This window comes from Phasianus colchicus, chromosome 5 (assembly GCF_987193195.1).
Source record: "Phasianus colchicus chromosome 5, bPhaCol1.hap1.1, whole genome shotgun sequence".
Taxonomy (NCBI): domain Eukaryota; kingdom Metazoa; phylum Chordata; class Aves; order Galliformes; family Phasianidae; genus Phasianus; species Phasianus colchicus.
This window is the reverse complement of record NC_143440.1, coordinates 10,826,576-10,848,579: the sequence shown is the minus strand read 5'-3', so window position 1 is coordinate 10,848,579 and position 22,004 is coordinate 10,826,576. Positions and strand designations below refer to the sequence as shown.

Below are 22,004 nucleotides of genomic sequence, written 5' to 3'. Positions count from 1 at the left end.
GCACAGAGCATAACCATAAACTTATAAAGTGCCAGTACCTCTAACTAATTGCCACAACAGTGACAGTATGACAGGAACAGCTGCACTGTCACTGCCATGGGTGAGATTCTGGAAGCATCATTTGGACAGAGGAACGTAGCAGTAAGAGACAACCTAAAATTTCATACAACCTGACCTCTTGGATCTTGTGAAATGCTCCACATTTATTACTTTCTGCACACAGATTCCTTCACAGAGGAGGGGAATGGTGTGTGACAGAGGGCAAATATTAGCAGCGCATGAAAAAGAAAAAAAAATTGACCTGCATCTTCAACACTGATTTTGCTGCCTCTGTAGTAATTGGGATCCTTGAGCTCCATCTGCTGGCACATGCAGCCTGCAGCAGCTTGCCAGGATCCTCCAGGTATGCAGAACAACCAGGGGCAACTGCAGGTGGAATTGCAAGTTGACTGTGACCTTTCCTGGGGAGCTGCTGCAAATTCAAGAGATCCCAAGTCCCAACACAGCAAATCCCATCTGTCTGTGCAATGAGAAAGGTGCACAGACATGTGATACGTACTTGAAAAATAAGCACAGGTACAGGACAGACAGACAGTTAGCTTCATTTGGCTGCTGGAAGTCTGAACTACCTTCAAAAGCATTCAAAAACTTGCATAACAGACATAACAGTAACTTACAGGCGGTACCATTGGTGAGGACATTTCAGAAGGCAGGAGGAGCTTCAATTCACGCTCTGTGGTCATGCCCAGATTGTCAAATTCTCGCAAGCTGCCCCTTTTAGAAGTGTGCAGTGCCATATATCCTAATACAGCCAACCTGAAAATGGGTATCAACAAGTGCTAAAAACAAAGAACACACCAATGCACCAGTAAACAAGCTCCCTTGGTCCAATTCTTTTTCACATGGGGTCTCAAATCAGTTCTGTTTTTGGCTACAGACATCAGAGTCAGTTCTTCCCTCCTGCCACATGGGCAGAATGGCTTTTCCAAGTCCTTCTCTGAAGTATTCACTCAGTTACCCTAGATGAGAACCTGGCTCAATAATCACAGAACAGGTCACAAATGGTAAGGCCAATTTGTGCAACTTCTCCATGCATTTTACAGACATTTGCAATGCTGCTTTCATAGCCTACAGCTTTGATGCAACTCTGTGCACTTTTAAGAAATATTGCATGTTTTTTTATCATTAATGTCTATTTATATAGCCATAGCTTCACTAACAGTTGCATTCTATCTTCTCTTTCTGTCTTGGTGCATAAAGGTTTTGGAAAACTCCATCATGCTTTGACACTATATACAAATAAAGGTTATTTGACAAACACTTTCAGGTTTGCTCTCTCATCTATTCAAATTGAAGCATTATCTTTTTTTCAGGAAAGAAAACCAGGGGAAAAAATTATTTTCCCTCTTTCCCCATAATACCAGATTGAGAGAGAACTATCAAAAGATATAGAAGCACTAACTGTTTCCTACAGGATACTTAAGGCGAAACAGATGGCTGTTATTATGGCTTTATGGAGGTCTTACCTAAAGTGCTTATACTCATCTGCCACGTTACAGTTTGATTCCCTGTTATAAATACATATATTTATCTTTGTAAAGGACCGTAAAGGACTGATTTTAAGCTAGAGTAGACCATAAAGCTAGGTAGCTACTTCACTGGGAAAGAAACCACATCAGAACCAGAACGCACAATGATGCTGGAACTTCTGGGAGCTGAAGTGCCTGTCACACTTACAGCAGCTAAAATCACGCAGCAACTCAGCAGAGGGAGCTAAGAGCCTTGCTTTAGGGGTACCAACTCTGCCAGCCCAGCAGCTTGCCCACCCAAGCTGCGCATTTCTCTACCACAGGGGATCCAAAGGGAAAACCTGAGCCCCAGCTCAGCAGTCATTTCCTCCTGCCATCCATCTGTTCCTTTGTTTCCCGTCCTTCGTAATGCTGAGTTGGAAAGCTAAACTGCGTGACCTCAGTTAAATCAATCAGCTTTCAATGCACTTACCCAGGTACTCTTGGGGGAACAATTTGATCAGCCAATCATTTAATTACCGGCCACTGAATTAATAATGCAGGAGAACTTAACTCAAAATGAGAAGGATGAACGGGTGGAAAGAGGTGATGCAATCAACATAAAATTATTTGTAAAGCAGACGTGTTATTTGGAAGCAGTAAAATGCCATACATGCAGAATGATTTGTAGATATCTTCCCCATCTCTAGCAGAGAGCTAAAGCTCTGTTGCTGTGATGCAACACAGCACAGCACTACCAGGCTGGGAAGAGCTACAGATATGATGCAAGAACTACAAACAATTAGTGAAACTGCCACATCAAGAGATCTCCACTGTGATTTCCTTGCCCAGCAGACTCTTACCAGTCAGCAAATGCAGAGGTTTTTGACATATATATATGATCAGAAGAGAAAGATGAAGGTGTTCATTTCTCTCAAATAGTAGGGAAAATTACTTCTGGGAAGCCTTTATGAACTTTGTTCCCTGGAGATAATCCATCCTTTCTGTAATAACTTAGAGATAACCTCACTTAGCCAGTGATGGTAGTTAAGCATCCACGTTGTCCAGGCCAGCACCACTGTTTGCATGCTGTAAGACAACAGGAGGTGTCCACTGGGGAACTGTGCACTGCCCCATTCCCTTCCCAGGGTAAAACTTCCTGAACATGTTATTTTTCATTGCTGACATATTCATAAGCACATCAGACATGAATAGGAGCTGTCTTACCAATGTTTCCAAAGCCCTCAGAGAACACAGGGAAGATGAAACAGAGGAGTGTCCAGCATCCACTTATTGCACTGATTTTTTTAAATGTTATTAAATGTCATAAGCCAAAGCCCAGCTATATGTGCTAATATATTGCACTGCAGGTGCCTGAGGTACTTACAGTTGTATGTGATTACGTGCAATGCAGAGTTTGAGTGGGAAGTCAGGATGAATTCTGAATTGAATTTCATTTCATCTAAGCTCTATATTGTTTGGGGCTGTTTTGTTTTTTGAGGTTTATTTGTTTGTTTTTCGTTTTGTTTTGTTTTAGTACAGTAGAATAAAATATCCTGTAGGGTATTGCTTAAATTCTGTCATTTATAGAATGATTTAGATGTCAGGGGGGATGTTAGGGGGAGAGAGTGGTGAGGTGCTGGAACAGGCTATAGATGCTCTGTCCCTAGAGGTGTTTAAGGCCAGGTTGGGCAATCTGAGCTAGTACTTCATCTAGCAGTAGGTAGCCCTGCCTGTGTTAAGAGGATGGAGCTTGATGATCCTTGAGGTCCCTTCCAACCCAAGCCATTCTGTGATTCTATGAACACTTCTGCATTATAGCTATCCACCTCTTTATCTTTCCTAATACAACGCAGTTTATGATGAAAGTTTTATTTTCAGTATCTAAAGATAGCACTCCTGATAGCTTTCTCCTGATAGTTCTACAGTGACATTTTCTTGATCCCATACAAAACCACGTTAGGCTCTGTGAGTTTCAGGCACAAAAGTAATTCAGTGCCTGAAATGCTGTTAGAAAGCTGTAGCTGTCCTCTCTGCCAGGAGAGGAGTTCAGCACAGTGCAGGCAGTGACCACAACAGGTCTATCTGTAGGAGCAAACCTCCCCCTGTCTCAGGGGTACGGTGCAAACATTAGGCCTGGTTTGAATATTTTACCCTGTTTTTGCTGTAATCTTCCTAAAACGGGTCTCAAAAATTCCCAATTCACCCCATATCTGCACCACATGAATAATCCTAGGAATTTTGCTGTAAAACAAAGAAATAATGAGCAGTATTGAGTTCATAAGAGGTGCAGGAACAACTCCTGCTCTTATTAACTTCACCAAAAGGAAGAGCAGGCTGATAGGTAAACAAAGTAAAATATTCAAGCATACTTCATTTGCTGTCCAATGTCAGTACATCAAAATGGGTACTTTTTAAAATCTAAAGTAAATATATGAGAAACATTGTCAGTGAGTGATTAGAGCATGGCAAGCAGTGTTAACCACATGACATCAGGTAAGGGAGCATTAGAATACAGTACAGATATATCATCTTAGCACAGAACATCTAAGAACTTAGCATCTAAGAACTTAGCATCTATGTTATGCCTAAATACCAAAGTGACATCTCTATCATCTGCAATGGAAACCTGAATTCTGTCACTGATGATCACAGCAAATGCACCAAGTGCTGCCTCAGCATCAGACTGCCTCTGGAACACCTCAGTACAGACATGATTGTCTGAGACATTACAGCCAGGATCCGGGCTAGCATCTTGCAGACCACCAATCTGCAGCACAACCAAAAACCAGCACTGTTGCTTCCATGGAACCATTAACCAGTTTGAATGCTCTCTAAGAACAGTTACACACTCCCTGACCTTCAGACACGACCCACTCAATTTGCTCTGGGAAAAAAACACTTGCGTGTCTTGTCTTCTTAATCTAAAAAGGGCTTTCCTACAGCAAATATATATCATGAGATAGAATTTACAAGGAAGCATGTTACATCCTAGCAGGAAGAAGTTACTAGAAAAATGCCTCTCAAAAACCTCATTTTCAGAAACCAGGAACCCAAACGGAGCAAGTGGAGCCAGTTGTTACACAACAAATTTCAACACTGTAATCTCCATTCTAAGTATTCCCACTACAGCAAACACTGCTCACAACAAACCCATTCAAATACCATGTTCCTATGTATCACAGTATAAACCTTATCCATTCTACAGAGTGCTCTCATGAAAACACACTGAAGTGTGCACTTTGAAGTGGACTTTCTAAACATTTATTAGATGGGAACAGACAGTGGGGCAACGTTTCTCAAAAGCAATCAATCCATCTTTCATTTCTTGCTCCCAAAATACAACATAGCTGCAAAAGATATGCATCCTCCTCAGCCCACACTACAGCCATTTTTTCTCATATTTCCTCAGCCTACTTTTGTTTTTCCTCTCAGTGATAACTAATTAAGATCAGAGAAAAATCAACTGGCATCTAGTTTTGAAGTCTATTGCCTGTATTTCACATTTAAAAGAACTGCACACCCCAGAATGTCTACTTCTTCCCATCTATACAAACATTAAAAGTTGCCTATGCCTTAATTACATCTTAATTGTCTTCAGAGCAGCACAGATGTGACCCATGCAAAGGAAGAGGGATTCCTCCCCCCTCAAACCAGTAGGCCTTCCGGACAGGAAGTTGTTGCCAGTGGTTTTATATTCCCATAAACCAAACAAAGAGGAACCAATCAGGAAAACACTTGCATTGTCTGACTGATGTTTTTGCCAATGGAATATTCTTGTTAATTTTTATTATTATTATTATTATTTCTTCTGATCAAGTACACTCAAAAAGGAAGATCCTTTCCTTTCACACCTTATCACGTACCACTGCATAATTGGGTTTCAGTAAACTCCCCGTGAATTTATAGGCCCTGGTTGTATGGTGCTTAGCAGAAGAAACATATCAAGCCAGCAATCCTAGGGCAACTTCTGGAAAGGATAATGTTATGCTTACAACACGCAATGCTTTCTGAAGCTGCTCACCCACAGATTTGGGCATGAAAGTACGTGAAGTCATGCTTACAGATTCAGTTTTTGTTTTCCTTTCCAGCATGATTTGTAGACCATAAATACTTTTTGAAACTGTTGCTATGCCTGAAAGAAGTAATCCCAAGAAAAACAAGTCAGGCGTAAGAGTGCTCAGGCCATAGTGCCCTGCCAGAACTTATCCTGACCAATATCTCATATATGATGACAAACTAGTGCACTTCTATTTTTAATCAAGGGAAAATATATCTTGGATACATTTGATTAGAACAGGCATTTTCCAAAACTAATGATACAGCTTACAATTCGACAGTCTTTATGAAATAGAAGTAGGTTCTTGTTCATTCAACTCTTCCAGGAAAAAAAAAAAAAGGGATGAGTCTTTCCTATTCCCACCTTTGCCACCAGCTGAAAGCTATACAGCGTATCATTCTTCTGCCACTAATACTAAGAGATCAGTCTTTAGCAGCAGAATTAATTCCCAGCTGAGAAAAGGAGACACAGATAAGGGTGATTAATTCAGTTGTGCCAAGATAGTTACTGCTTTGAGAACACGGATTTGACAGAAAGCAAGCACACAAGAATTCACACTTTGATCTCACAGTTTTCCAGTCAGCTTATAATATCCAGAACTTTATTTTTTCAAAGAAAAGAAAACATCAGGTTAATGGCAAACAGTAAGTCACAGACAGCAGAACATTCACATCTTACTGTTTCATATATAAACCTTTACTTTAAAGTGTTATCTAAAATAACATAATGGTTACCAGACCAAATAGCCCATTATAACCTATGCTGAAAATATCATCTTTATTTACAGGACACTAATTACAATGGATTCTAATTGGGTATGAGATCTGCAACAAGCTATTTCTCTCTCAGAGCCAAAGCACAGCCCAGCCTTAAGCTGCTAGGCAGAGCTCTATAGAGGGAGATGCCCCTCACATACGTGGGGAGAAAGCATTGGCAAGTGAATATCTGGCTCATCTGCTCCTGGAAGAGGTGGAAAGTAGCTTGCATACCATTACTCTGATCAGGCACCATGTTTTGTTACCTATTCCGCACCTTAGGCTTTACAAATTACATTCTATCCTTTGCTCCAGTAAACTCTTAAGTTCTCTTTCAGCCCTTGGAGTTGTTCTGCCAATACGATGCAGAATTTAGGACAACAAAAGCTTAGGCATCCTTTCATCCTGTATGAACTTCTACACATATACATTATCATCATCTTCTAGCACTGCTAATCATCACATCTACAAGAAATAAACAGGAATAAGAGAAAATTGGGGTACATGATGTTATTTTACAGGCACTTCTATAACCACGTAAATTGTTCCACTGTGAACTTACTAAAGTGATCTGCTTTAAAGAAAAACATCTGGCCTGGGTTGTGCAGTAATGCTGCCTTTGAGGATCCCAAAAATTCTGCTCTGCCTTACAGAGCATGAATTAAATACCAGGAGAACCATTCCTTGCAAACCGAGCATCCAGCATGCACTCAGCAGCAGCTCGCACGGAGCTGTGTCACATAATGCAGTAGCTCTTTAGTCATTTAATGAGAATGCTTCAAAAGAAACAGCTAATCAGATAATCACATTAGACTGTATCCCACAGGCCTCGAGCAGTCAAGCTCCCAGAAACATCATTGAATAAGACAACAGGATTATGTCTTATGACCACACATTGTATTTATCACAAAGCACGGCCGATATTCACACTGTCATTATAAGATTATTACATGGTTACCCGTGTTCTATAAAATAGAGATGTCATGTTGAACAGATTACGAAGTGGTACTGCAATTTTAAATATTCTTAGCGTGTTACTTTTATTATTAATCATTATCTATCACCAAAACATCAGTACTTCTGTGTAAACATTGCGAAATGTACACGTGATTTAACAGATGAAATATGGACAGAATCAAACACTCCCGATCTGTTATCTATCCACAAGATCTACAAATAAGGCATATGGTCAGCAGAGTAGGAGAAGATAAACTAACAGCCCGAGTGCTTTGCTTTCCTCCCACACACCTTAACTCTGTCAGTTATTCTGCTGGATTCCTCTTAGCAAATCAGGTATCTTCAGGAGGTCACACCTGAGGAAGGCTGTTAGCAGTCTGAAACGTCATTCTTTTAGTTTTGTCGCTTTCCTGTGCACAAAGGAAACAAACAGTGAATAGATAGAGGGCTTAGTCTTTAAAAAAAATCAAAAACTTGAGTTTTCTGCTAGGAAGATAACTGCATGGCCTGAGAGACTTCACTTGTTCGCTCTCACGCTCTTACACACAACTGACACTTTATCCCACCGAGAGGATCTTGACATAAAACTGCAGAACTGATCACATCTCTGTGACAGAAGCTTGACAGTTTTCCCACACAGCACTGTCAAAACTTCCCATCAGTAGCTGCAAACAGAATTAGCAGGGTGGCCACTTAGCAACCAAATGCTTTTGTTTTTGCAATCTTACAGCATGGCGTCGCCTCTTTTTAGGTTGAACCCACTCCTGTTCGTGTGATGGCCAGTGAAAATCCTGGGGGGGCATTTTGCTGTTCTGGTTCTCCAGCTCTTCACAGTCACTGTCATCTTGTTGCACTGAGGGGAAGTGCCTATCCGGATAAATCTCTTTCAGTTTGCCCTCAAAGAATACATCTAGACATCGTCCAGCCTCAGCAACCTCTGAATCCGGCTGTAAGAGAATAAATAACCATTCAGTCTTACTGCACACAGAAACCATCAAGGATGAAATAAACGCTCGCCTTTTCTTAATGTCTTGTCTTGGTTCTCTCTGCTTTGTCTCCATTAGTCTCCTGCACTCTTTCTACAGGCCATTAGTCCCTCTGCATTTACAAAGTAAGTAAAAACCAGATGCTGCTATTAAGGGAGATGATTCTGCACCTCTAAGGAAACAGATGTGCAGTGGACTAGAAAGAATAGCATTTGCCATCACTTATGAATTTCTATGCACCTGAATTTTCCTAGCTATTCTGCTGGATACAGATGGTTTCTCACAGTAAACTCAGCGCCACTCTAGAAAGCTGTCAGCTAAAATATCCTCTTCAATTTTAAACCCATATGCATCTCCAGCTCTCAGATGCACGTTATCTCCATTTCTGTCATCAAAAAAAAAAAAAAGTGTACTTTCCAAGGAGTAAAATTGATTAATCCTCTTGCTTATCACAACCCTATACCCAATGTCAATGGAACCAATAGTGCTACGCCATTGTGACAGCTTTAAAGTGCAACACTCCATGTTGTATTCCCTCACCCATGTATATTAGAAACCTACATAATTGAACTTTGCACAGTTCCAAAACATGAGACGCACGTCAGTCACAAGTTCCTCAGGTGCAGAATAGTGGAACTTATCCTTTTTTTGCAGCTTTTTTCGTATGATTGACAAATCCATTGGCCTTTTGATGATCTGATAATAATGTCTAGCCTGCAATAAGAATAAAATACAGGTTTGTTACCTTTTTAATTAAAACATTTTCTCTCCAGCAACTTCTATCCAAGCTTGGATTGAAGTCACTGCAAAGGATTCCTTGCAGCAAAAAGAGAGCTCTGGTCTCTACATTGCACACCCTCTTCCTGTGCACCTTTAGGTTTGATTAAATGATGCTTGCTTGCAAGATTGGTCTTGAAAATAACACACTTCAATGACTACTGTGCTATTTGCACTTCCTAAAGTTTATCCCCAGATAGAAATGTCATCATTTAACCATAATCAATAATATATGTAACACTGATAATTGGCTGCCATTTCCCCCAGGCCTTCATAAAAATAACGTGCTGAGGTTCTGGAAGCTGATACTGTGGGAACCAGTCTGCCAAGAATGACTGAAAATATACCACTAGGTGCTCTTCTTAAAGGTCAACAAAAGTCTTTTTCAATGGCACCAACTACGAGGATTTCTCCCTCCATAAATCTTTCTGAATCAAAACTTACTTGTTACATAACGTTACGTAATTCTATTAGATCAGTGCAAGATTTATTAGGTGGAATGGTTTTTATCTTGTTATTTGCACAGTTCCTTCATGTTTACCTACTCTTTTTCTCTTATTTTGCTCCTCTAACTTGTTCCACTTTCAGTTTCACTGTTAAAATTGCATGAATCTAATTCTTGCAATTCTTTGAATTGTCTAATTCATGACGTGTGCCAGAATAATCTTTGGCTTCCCTCTGACATAGAGGTGCTCAGTACTTACCAGGGGGCTGACTGGTTCATGGAATGGGAGGCTCATACTGCTGCAGAACAGGGAAAGCACCAGCTTTTCACACTTCTGTAGAAGCCAAATTTGAAATATATTTTAATTCAAAACAAATGAGTTTCGTCCTTGTTCTTAGTTAATCCAACTAACAACAAGGGGAGTTTTTACATAATCTTTACACTTTTGATGCAAAATGGCATGCTTCATTCTAACCTGGGGGATGTTATGCGCTGTTGCCATTTATAGTTTAGAAAGTGAGAATGGTAAAAGAAATGGAAAAAAAAAAAAAAAAAAAGAAAAGCTTTATGTAACATATTTTGTACGCACATGTCCTTCCTGGAAACTCTTGGGAATTCCTCACTAACACAGTTTCTAACCAACTCCATTTTCTAAAAAGATCTTCACAAATCAACACCCAGACCACAACTATTTCTGGTCAGTTGTACCCATTGCATTGCAAACAGGAATCACATAAACGTTCAGAAGTCACATCCAGCTCTTTATGTAGCTCAGGTCTGGAATGATCACAGATGAAATTGTGTGGTGCTGTGGCTCATAGGCCTTGCTGCAGTGCTCTCAGAATCATTGCTGATGCCCTTAAGTACAGTGCCTAATCCTAGGTTTCATTTGTGCAGTGCCAGCTCAGCAACTGCACTCAGCAGTGTGAAATCAGTATCTCTGTCCAGCTGTCACTAATATACACAGGACATCTGTTTGGAGCTTTAGCTTCCTAGCATCAAACAGACTTTAAAAAACGGTAGTTTTAGTAAGAGATTTGGAAGAGAAAACTGGTAATGAAGATACAAAAGGATAAAATTTCCCCTGTGCTGGTTTAGCAGTGCCTAGATGTCATCCTAAAGGCGATTAATGTTCAGTATGAAGTCAATAAGTTGACTGTGATTCAGTGAGAGTCAGAAAGTGCCCGCATCAGAAAATGTCCTTGCAATTGGCCTAAGCAGATGTCTGAGAGCATGCCAAGTCTTGAAAGAAAAAGATTTGGTGGCACAGTGCCAGGCACAGTTGACACAGAGAAGCATGCTCTGCCACCGAATGTGACTTCCTCGTTCATTTTTCTATTGCAGAACATTCATTTTGAATTAAACAACAATTTTCTAGAAAGAACAGAACGATATAAGTGAATATTAACAATTCTTCTGTTGTATTTTCTATCCTCAGAAACAGTCTAGGAGCAACTAACTCAAAACAGTCGACTTTCCAATGAAGAGACAAAGTCTCGAGCTGAGATCATATGTCCTTTCCTATATAGTAACAGGATGTAGTTATTCCCACCTTCTGATCATAGTCATCAAGGCCGTATTGTGCATGATAACTATGAGCATAGCGCGTGTTTTCACAGTCGTATTCTACCTCTGGTTTCATTGGATTACGGCAAAGTGTACACACCCATTCTCCCCTGCAAAATAAGAAACCAAGAATCTCTGTAACAACTGGTCGGCCACTTTGTCAAACAACAAACACCAGAAATCACTATATTTTAAATTCTCATTTTTAACACATATTACAACTGCAGATAACCTTAAATCTCAAGCCCGTTCTATTAGATGCTCTTGAAGGTACTGGAATACAACTCAAAATGCAGTCATTTCAGATTTTACTTATTGCACTGCTTTTGTTACAGACAAAAAAAAAAAAAATAGGTAGCGTTTGAAATCATATAACCAAAATATGTGTAGCTGCATTCATCAAATTGCTGTTGAAAACAAATAAAATAAAGAAATTAACAGCCAGCAATGTGAAAAAACAGCCAACAATAGGAACATAAGACAAAACTTGATCCATTAGACAATAAATATCAAGGAAGTAAACAAGGAATATCAAGGAAAATAGCATTATCACAAAAGTTAGTGTGCACAAGCATGTGGGGTCCCCAAACAAGTAGACATAATTATAGACATAATTCTGCATGAGCCTGAGCACTGTTCCTAGTAGGTCTATTTTCAGAAACCCCTTGAAGAATGTCATGAGGAGAGTGCCAGACTTCCGCAACATCAGGACCAGACGTATGTCTATTACAGAACTGTGAATACAGAAGTTTAGTTAGCAAGAGTAATATATTTCATTAGAAATTAAAATTTGCCTCGGAAGCTTATTTTACAAGGAAAACCTTTTTTTCACAGTGCTTTAAAATGAGAGGTTAGTGATGACTCAGCTCTTACAGAAAAGAGGGAAAAGCCAAGACATGGAACTTACTACTTTTTGAACCGATAGGACGAACTACAGCCTCCAAAGTAATATCCCACAAGGTATTTGCACAGCAGAGACTGTTATTTGGCCTTAGCACAAACAAAGTAGTCTTTGGACCCACCTAGAAATGATTTGTAGCTGACTTCAGAATGACACAACACCAGTACCGCATATTACTTCTGAAGTTTGGTATGTAGACGTGTAACAAAGTCTGTATCATTGTCACATACAATTCATCTACGTGAAGTCACTAAGGACTAAAAGTCTTTGGAAATCTATGCTCTAAATAAACACTGCCAAAATATCCATTAATCCTAAATTTCCCCTAAGCCTGGCTGGAAAACTGAACAAGAAGGAGGTCAATGATTGCCTTTGCTCACGCAAGGAAGAGCTGACATCTACACAACAGATGTTGCATGAAAGTTAGAATCTTATTTTTCTCCAGTAAGACATAACAATGTTTTTAAAGCTCTAGGTGTCTGCCATCTCCTTCATTGTAGTGGCCAGCTAACTTTATAGAAGGCACACATGGCTTGGAATAGTTGTTAATATTTCATCTAGTTCTTAGTAAGACAATTCTTCCCATTGTAAGAAAATAATTTAAAAAGTAAGAAAGAGATGCAGTTACCCTCCTGTTAGGTTGACACATACGTCCCTATACGTAACAAGGTTACATTCTACCCCAAGGAAATAACCAGAAAGAGAGCAAAACACCACATATACTCACACTGGAAAGCTGAGCAGGGCTGGAACATGGCAGGAGAGATGGAAGACCTTGGGGCAATGATCACAGCACAGCAGTTCTCCTCCATTAAGACACACAGCACAGAAATCTTCATTCTCAATTGTATTGACTTCCTGAGTAACTGGAGATTTCTTCATGATGGAGGTACCATTGATGAGCTTCTGATCGACAGATGGAATATCTGCAGGAGGAGGTTTTATTTGTCCTGCAGCCTGGGTTAGGAGAAATTTTCTGTCATCTGTATTCTCCTCTTTGGATTTCAGTCCTTCTGGTGAACCACCTTTATTTATCTTGAAGAAAGAAAAATCTGGGATAACACAATCAACACTTTCACACAGAACATACAGAACAGCAGCAGCTATCTGCAGAAGAAAAAAAAAAAGAAAGTTTCTCTACATTGAACTCTTCTGCAGAGGACACTGGGGTTTGGCAGGCCAATGCTCAGCTCAGCACCGGCCACTGGTTGGCCAGGTCAAGTCATTTCCTTTACATACCATTGTGTTATAGCACAGACAGAGATGTGGAAAGAAGTTCACTTTTAAGACTTTGGGGAAGTGATAGAATATTAAGCTTTTAAAAATCTGTAACTGTTATTTCTGGAATTGGTTCCTATCACTCATGTTGTGATGCCTGAACAAGGATTCAGGCCAGTTTCAAGCTATTTATCCTATGTTTGTAATTTGACAGACAATTTAGGCTGTTAAAACACAAAAATGCTACAGCTATCTGATCTCAGAGGTGGACTTCTCAGAAATGGAAGTAACAGGAAGCTACACAGCAAACAAAAGCTGCATCCTCTTACTTCAGCCCATCACAGACGTATTAAAAATGAAATGAATCAAGAAACTTGTGTTAAGTGTATAATGACTTTCAGGAGCTCTGAATACTACAAGTCAGCAAGAAAACAGGGAGAAAGCAGGTAAAACTTCAAGCAAATCCCACTCACTTTTATAGCCATACTTGAAGACTGGGTCCCATGCTCAATTATTAGGAGAAAATTGCCCTCCTGCCCACTCTCCTGTGGCTGGAGCTTAAAAACTGGTAGCTCCCCAGATTCTGATGCACATATTTTCAGACGTTCCAGTTTCACGAAGGGGATCTTTGGCTCTCCAGGGCAAGCACTACTATTAAAATAACAAATGGTTAAATTCAATCACATTCCACAAAATTCTCCTCCCTACTCATTTTCAACATTTTTCATGTACTATTCTTCTCTTTTTCCTTCATTAACTGTGGCTCTGGTGGCTAAAAGTTGACTAAAGGGTTAACTGGTTAAAAGGATTTTTAAATGCCAGTTCTTTATGAAATCAGAGTGCAAACACTTTCATTTAATCATGTGTGCAAAAGCATCAGTACCTTCTGCTCTTTCCCCATATACACTGGCATACTACCCAAGGCATGTTTGATGCTTTTCAAATAAGAACTCAGCATAACATTCAACCTTAAGATATTAGCACAGCAGTAGACAAAAACAAAACTTATTAAAATTCTCAACGTAATATTAATCCTGTTCCCAATTTACTTTTTTTGGCTTTAAATGGGACTAAACAGTTTACAGTTGTTCAAATGAGAAATATTTTCAAATATTTATATATTCTGAAAATCACAAGAGAATAATAGGCATGCATGAACACATCACTTCTTTTAAGCTGTTGTTTTCAAGTTTAAGAAAATACTCCATAACTTTCAGAATTATTATCTATAAGGAGCCTTGCATTCTTCTTAAAACAACTTTTCCATTAGCATGAAGTAAGAGAAATTTTCTAAATACGTGAATAAAATTCCATGGCCAGTGTTGCTGTATAAAAAAAGACTGTTACCTGACATTCTGATTGCCTTTCATAACCATTTCAAAATGTTCCTTTTCACAGTTATTGGAATCTGGAACAGAAAAGAAGAAAAAATAAAATATTTATAGTATCAGAGTCAGATTTGGGTAGAACATACTTTAATATTCATGTACTTCTGACTGGTGTTTAATATGATAACATAAGTGAATTATGTGATCATTCCATCAGTATGTATATTAAATGTGTGTGCTATTTTCTATTCTGGGGAACATTCTTTGTCTTTGCCTTAACTACAACTTCTGTACTGTATACGAAGAGCCTTTCCAAAACATTTTGCTCAATTGGTTACATTCCCTTGGAATTATAGGCATACACAGCAAACATCATAAGTAATCCTCTTTGCTATACAGCACTCACTTGACAAAAGCAGACCCACAGTCTGAGGCTCAGGAAATCTTTGCAGTCTCCTGCTGCATGCTTAGAAGCTTCTGGATAATTCCAGTTACTCAAAAACAGGAATGAAATTCTGACTCTCATTTGCCTCTTGATATGATCCTTTATACCCTCCAGCATATGTAACATAAAAACATATTAATTCAAAACTATCCATTATATAAGCATGTAAATAACCACAACTCTTGACCAACACTAGACACAGGCAATGAAACAACTTCGAAGAGATGGAACAGGGGCAGGAATGGAATAGGGGCAGGGCTGAATGCTCCAACAAATGCTCTTGTGTATAGCAGTCCACTGACATCACCCATGACAAGTTTGTTACGAATTATTTTGACATGGATAATATTAACAAGAAAATAAAGCAAATATGTCTATCTGGAGACAAGTAAGTGCTACCAAAACACTCTTTTTTAAAGCTGGGGTCAGTGGTCCCTATCCTGTTGAGTAATAGCAATGTACCTTCATGATACTCTATCACTGTTTTCAGTCACTGGGAACAAAACAAGACTAACAAGTAGAAGCGTATTTCATGTCATTCACCTACAACTGTTGCTAAGTTGAAATTTAGTAGATGAGGATCCGGGAAGAATTACTAAAGCATGGCTGAATACTGATCTGAAGTTCTTGCTGCCCTTTGCCAAAACAGAGGATGTTCCAGTGGTGCTGCAGTCCCAGTATTAATCAACTTTTCCATTAGCTACTTGGTTTATGAGGAAACATACTAATAAAAATTTGTGGAAGACATCAACCCAGAGAAGTTGCAAGCAGTTTGAAGAATGTTAAAAATTCAAAAATCATCTTAATACATCAAGGAAAAACCTCCTACCTCAGCAAGAATGAACTGAGACCAACTCCAAGTACCATGTTTCTGAAGGAAGGTGAATGAATTAACATAGGAAAATAACAGATGAATGCTGTTTTGTAGAAATAACTAAGGGTTAATGTCATACTATTCAGGTTAATCATGTAATGAAGCTGCAGAAAAATGGCAAACTCTGCCCACTATCTGTAGTGAGGAATGTAAAACACAGGAGCTGCTTTGCTCAGTGCCCCAGAGGCCTCAGCTGTAATGCTGCATTCAGCCCTGGGCTGCACAGTAACTGCAGAGCCCAGACGTTACACAACTGCTCATCTCCAAAAGACTTAAGCCTGAGTGAGGCACAGCTTTTTAGGGGCACACAGATGATCCTTGCTACTCACACAACTGATTGTGGCATAATTGTCACAGTTTGGCATAGTACATCTAAGAGAAGACAAACTCATCTACTTGGCTCACTGAACTACGTCGTCTTTGTACTAATTAGAATTCTCTGAATAAAAATACAGCATGGAGATAGAAATATTAATTCATCTTTTACAGGGAAATGCAGCCAAATATTGGCATAAGTCACAGAATAGCAGCTTGATCCCGAAATCCCTTGCTTGCATGAATAGTTCCATTGACTTTTAGAGTTTGCAGGAATGAGGCTGTACAGTGCAGCACAAGGATGCTGGCAATTTGCCCATGTAAAGAGTTAAATAAGGTCTAATTCCCTATTAAGACTAAAGAAATAGGCCTTGGCTGAAGGGAATGTTCCACAGTAGACAGAGCCAAGCAAAAGCAATATATTAACCTCACAAAAATTTGCTCTGCTACTGACGTGAAGGACTTAGCAGAAGGCACATCACATTTCAGAAGTAATTTTTTTTTTTTTTTAATTGAATTTGGACTCTCCAAACCAGCTCTTCAATAGTCATAACTGCAGGTCTCATTAACAGGAGTTTTTCTCAGAGAACTAATACTCCAGGTACTTCACACAGATGCACACGTTTCTGGCTCAGAGCTGAAGGATGTTACAGATTCAAGGCATATCGTTTTCAAGTTTTTCTCCACAAATGAGATCAAAGACTTTTCCATTGGATTAAGTACTTGATAATTAAAGCTTGCTGGGGAAGCACATTTATGAAAGTACATTAATAAGCAAACTGCTTTGCAATGCTTGTAATGCACAGTAACAAGAAAGAAAAACCCCAAACCTAAACGAAACAATGAAAAGCCTGGTACCTTCTTCATTTCTAAGTGATCTTATCCTGGCTTTCACAGGAAGAAGAGAATTGTTGCTGAGCAGTTCAGAAGGAGAAGTACAACGCTGAGATTTTTTGACAGAAAGATTAATAGGTTCTTCCAGAACGTTTTGCATAGAAAGACTTAATTCATTCACTACATCTTGCCCAGCTGTAGCCAAGCTGTTTTCTGGTTGATGATCCACAGAATTGAAGTCTTCATTTTCCAGCTTCAGAGGAAAAAATATTAAACCTAATTATTAATTTTCTTAATAAAAATAACATGTAATCAGTCTTTAAGTACCAGAAGAAAACCGTACTTTACTGAACAGCTGTTTTTACACGACTAACTACAACGTGTGCTATCAATGAAAATGGATTCCATTTCAGTAGAGGAGTTTTGAGTGATTCCTACCTTGCACTTCGCGCTGCCCTGATGTGCATCACCTGGTGTGAGGGCAGTAGAAACCCCAGGGTTCAGCTCAACCGGAGCTCTTCCCAGTGCCAAACTGTAGCTGGGCACTGGCTCTGGTGGAGTATCACAGTCACAGCGGGTGTTTGGGGATGGGCCAAGTGCCACAGTGGCTGTGCCTTGCACCTGGGGGTCGACCGACCTCGATAATCTTGAAGGTAGTTCCATTTCTAAATCGTTTGCAAAGCCCACAACGCCTAATGGTGCTGAAGGCTGGGAAAGGAAATAAAAACAGTTAGTTAACCATGTTTTAGAAGCAAAATACTGCTGTTTCTGTAATGGTTTAGACAACTCTGCTATTGTTGAAGAAGTAGTTGAGTCACGAGGTCATGAGAGTATCTACCGTAATCCAATACCATTTCCAGAAGCTTCACAGTACCCCTACTGAAACTGAAAACTAGAAAAGGAGGTGCCTAGGTTATTCTTCTGTGATTTACAAAAATTGCCATCCTTTGACCACTCCAAGGGATCCAGATTTTTAACTCCCTACAACGAAGGGGAAATCTAAGCATGTAGAATATTGTACTTACGTCTATCTTTGATGTCAACCCTTCTAACTTCCATTAAGTCACACCCGGAGAAATACAATTCTGACCAGAAATTTCATCATTTTATTCAGAAAATATCAGATAATTTTACTTAGAAAGAAGAAATGTCAGATCTGAATCTTATTAAGTGGATGAAACTTGTTACTTTACAATGCTAAATACTTTATGGCAGTAAATCTGTCCCATTTAAACTTAACGTACTTGCCCTTCAAATATCATAATGTAAAGTCATCTTACACGTACTAAGAAGGAAAAGGATTTACAAGTGTGGCTGCAAAAGAAATGGAATAGCCTATTTACTGAAGCCTCTACAATGACATTTTTAGCAAAATGCACATGCTAATGTCTCGTGATTTGTCACTGTCAGAAACACTGCTATGCAAAACAAAGCAAATCTACTTATCTATGTGACTTTCCTAAGCTGCCTTACATCCAGGAACACGTGGCTGAACTGAAATCTGGTCTCTGCTAGCATCCATATGAAGTAAATACAAGCAGCCTTAAGAATTATGCAGATCTGTGTCATTTCAATATGCAGTTTTCCATAGTTCATTGGTGTTTCATTACCCTTGATAATCGACTGAATAAATCCTTTTTTGACTACAATACACTAAGTAGTACTTATTACAAAATAAATCTAGACAAAAAGAAATTTTCTGATTGCATCTGAATTAGAGTTGTCAATTTTATACTGATTTTTCTGCTAGGGGCCTAAGACTTAGAATTGAATTTGAGACCCATTTCCTAGATTTAATTAGCATTTTTCTCAACTGTTACTCCAGTTTGGATTTTCACTTTGTCCATCAATCTGGCAGTGGGAAATACAGTATAGACATATAGACATACTGAGCTGTCAGATGTGCCTGTGCAAATCCTACATAGTGCCAAAGGCATCAGTCTCAAATCTCTCTGCCTGCAATGCATGTCACCTGTGCTAAGACAACATTCCGTCCACAGACATCAACTTTCATTTCAGGAGGTAATTTTATTTCCTTTTCCTCAATTTGCAGTAAAAGCTACAGCACTGACCACAGATTTGGGATCACAGTCAGTGAGCCAAAGTGGCCTGCATTTGAGACAAAAAAGTCAGTTCTTCTGCACTGTTGGTGAAGGTCTGTGCCATTCTACCATCAAACGTAAGTAGTAAGGCTATTTTAACAGTTCTGGAGAGGCTTTTCCATGTGTTATGCACCACAGATATTACTGGGTCTCCACAGCCAGGATATTAGACACCTTCCTCTTGAGGTCACTTTCCCAAATCTAAGATTTTGGGACTAGAAAAAATCTTGGAACCAGCATGATTTAATGAAACGTGTTCTTCCTACCTCACATTAGAATAAAATGATAGAACACAGCATAACAGGAAATGCATTGATGGAGGCACCATTTTCCTTCTCTCCCATTCCTCCACTGCAGAGGTTTTGAACCCAGTTTTAATGGTCCCACATAAGGATGACCACAAATAGCATACGTGTTCAGTTCATGCCATAATTTGTTTGACAGGCTCCTGCACGTGGAGTGGCAAATGTGGTATCAAGAATGCCCCAGAGAACACATACTCCCTTTCATATTATCACATGGCTTTTTCAGATGGTAAAATAAATATGTGAATTGTGCTTAAATCACATACAGAAAGTAAACAAACAAGAAACAGAATTCCTGCTTGAACTGAAGAGAGGGACTGTAATCAGCCTTGCGTTTTCCCCTTATTTCAAAGTCCTCTGTGGGTACTACTTAATTCCCTGAGAGGCAGTTAAATTCTTATTTAGCTAGATTCTCCAAAGTATTGGGCATCCGTAGGAAGTACCTAATGATGTGCTCCATTAGGAATGGGCATGCTGGGTGCACGTGTGGTAAGAACATCACCCAAAGCTGTACAATGCATTCACTGGAGACCTTGTGGCTGTTCACTTCTTCTAATCATTACACACACTGTCCTTTAATTGTATGATAAAATTGTGCCATCACGTGTTACATATCGAGGCCTCAACCTGTGATGATCCGCCTATGCATAGCTGTAAAAGCTGTGGGTAAAATGTTAGCTCTATTACATTAGTAGGATTACTTCTGGCCTTAGAGAGCCAAGTTTACTTACTGGGAGCAATCATTGGTTCTACTCCTACTGAAGGAAAAAGAAATAGATATATACCTGAAATTTTGTTACAACAAATATTGTTAGAAAGTTGAAAATTCATGGCACTGTATGGCTATATATTTTTTACTCTTCTAGCTGGCATCAGTTTCTTAAGATCTCTTTGGATTATATAAGCTAATATAAAACCTTACTCTTGTTAAAAAGAAAAAAAGAATAATGAGGCCATCAAACTGCCATCTGTCTTTCCCTTGGGGCAAAAGTTAATTTTGTAGTTTTCTTAATGATGAAGCAACATTATGATCTTTCAGTGCAAAATATTAAAACTCACAGTTAAGAACAGACACATTCCATCCTGATCCATGGAGCTGCTGTCAAGTGTGAAGTGAACAATGCACAGGGAACAAGGCTCATTAATAACCTATTAATTCACTCCCTAAAATAATCATTTCTTTTGCCATTAGCAAAAATTTCTCTTCTCCCTTGACAGTTCAGCTAGTTTTTGCAGACGGGATGCCTTTAAAGCAAGAATTGATCTCTGTTTTAAAAAAGCTCTATTGCTTTTACATTGCACCCTTTGAACAACAACAAGCATTAATTATGCTCTTGGGTAGGTGGTGGCTTCAGCTGGAGGTTAATTTTGAAACTTTTGACATTTTAATGTACAGCCTGGCACATCCAACTACATCGGTGACATTATTAATAAAATTCTCATTGTTTCATAATTAATTTTGGTCTGATGATCCTTATAATATAATGGCAGTTGCATCACCACCCCAAAATGCTTCCTATCACAAATTCCATAGCTGTGGTAGTGAAAGTTAAGAATAAAGAACATGCAAAGTGCCCTCAGAGAACAAAAAATAAACACATTGTTCAGTTCAAATATTTCTTTGATCACTCTTGCATTTAAAATTGTCCAGTGTAAACATGCAGCACTAATACAGAAGAATTCTGAGAAGCAAATACTTACCTTGAAACACTGGGATTAGGATTTGCTAGGATTGTTTTGGCAAAATCTCAAGGCTGTTGACATTTAAGTGTCACAGATAAAGAAAGCTAAAACTAGGAACCGCCAATTCTCTTTGCTATAAGAGAAATAACACGCTGCAAATGCTTGCAGAGTAATGAACGGCTGCTATTAAGTGGAGCAATCCCCCTGGCAGCTCGTTATGCTGGGAGGTTAAACAAATGTACTACTCCAATCCAGTTGTTTAACTCACCACATACAGCGGCACTGATAACACAGTGCACACATGCTTCCTTTTCCTATTTCCCCACTTCAGAATAGAATCCAAAGGATTTCCTTTCTGTTTTTATGAGAAAAAGAATCCAAAGCTTCCTTAACGTTTTGTCTGAATAAACTGGAGCTGGCTTAAAATGGAAGGAGGAAGAGATTGTACGGAGCAAGCAGCATCATGTTTTATTTATCCTTTTTTTCCAGGTCAAAGCAAAAGGTTTTGTTAAATTAACATTCTGGGAAATGTACCTAATTGCATTAAGCATGAACACATCTGTGCTGTAAGCAGCTCAATTCTTTAAAGTAATAAAATACTCTGATACCTTAGAAATTTGCAGGACAGCACACTCCAGACTGCTATAATCATTTATTTCATATCTAGCCCCCTTAAAATTGCCAATCATTAGGAAAAAAAAAAAAACAACCAGCAATAAACTCACTCCACACATAAGCTCAGATAAAAAGTTCTAGGATTAGGTATTAAGGTATTACTTTTGATCAGTAAGCAAAGACAGCATGTTCAGTGCAATACCAATGCCAATAAAAACCTGCCCCTTCCCACAAATGTTACATTGCTTTTGAAGAAAAAATAAAAAAAATAAAGCACAAAAACAAAATACCATTAGTAAAGCCCTTGCCACTAAGATGGAAGAGTTGTCC

At 39.0% G+C, this 22,004-nt stretch overlaps 1 protein-coding gene across 8 annotated transcripts in view; it reads right to left on the bottom strand.

The window, feature by feature from the left end:
• Window positions 1-6,152: 6,152 nt before the first annotated feature.
• The window catches only part of TRIM66 (tripartite motif containing 66), a 45,543-nt gene continuing 29,691 nt past the window's right edge, over window positions 6,153-22,004 (bottom strand). For 7 of the 8 annotated variants that reach the window (XM_090140466.1, XM_090140465.1, XM_090140468.1 and 4 more), the window contains 10 exons: window positions 17,408-17,677; window positions 16,994-17,222; window positions 14,521-14,581; window positions 13,647-13,824; window positions 12,683-12,990; window positions 11,041-11,164; window positions 9,748-9,822; window positions 8,828-8,980; window positions 8,009-8,227; window positions 6,153-7,690 (listed from right to left, as the gene is read on the bottom strand). In XM_090140466.1, coding sequence (XP_089996592.1) covers window positions 7,631-7,690; window positions 8,009-8,227; window positions 8,828-8,980; window positions 9,748-9,822; window positions 11,041-11,164; window positions 12,683-12,990; window positions 13,647-13,824; window positions 14,521-14,581; window positions 16,994-17,222; window positions 17,408-17,677 — 1,677 coding nt within the window. In that variant the 3' untranslated portion in view covers window positions 6,153-7,630. The remainder of the gene's footprint in view (window positions 7,691-8,008; window positions 8,228-8,827; window positions 8,981-9,747; window positions 9,823-11,040; window positions 11,165-12,682; window positions 12,991-13,646; window positions 13,825-14,520; window positions 14,582-16,993; window positions 17,223-17,407; window positions 17,678-22,004) is intronic. The other variant, XM_031613861.2, reaches the window with a different exon arrangement.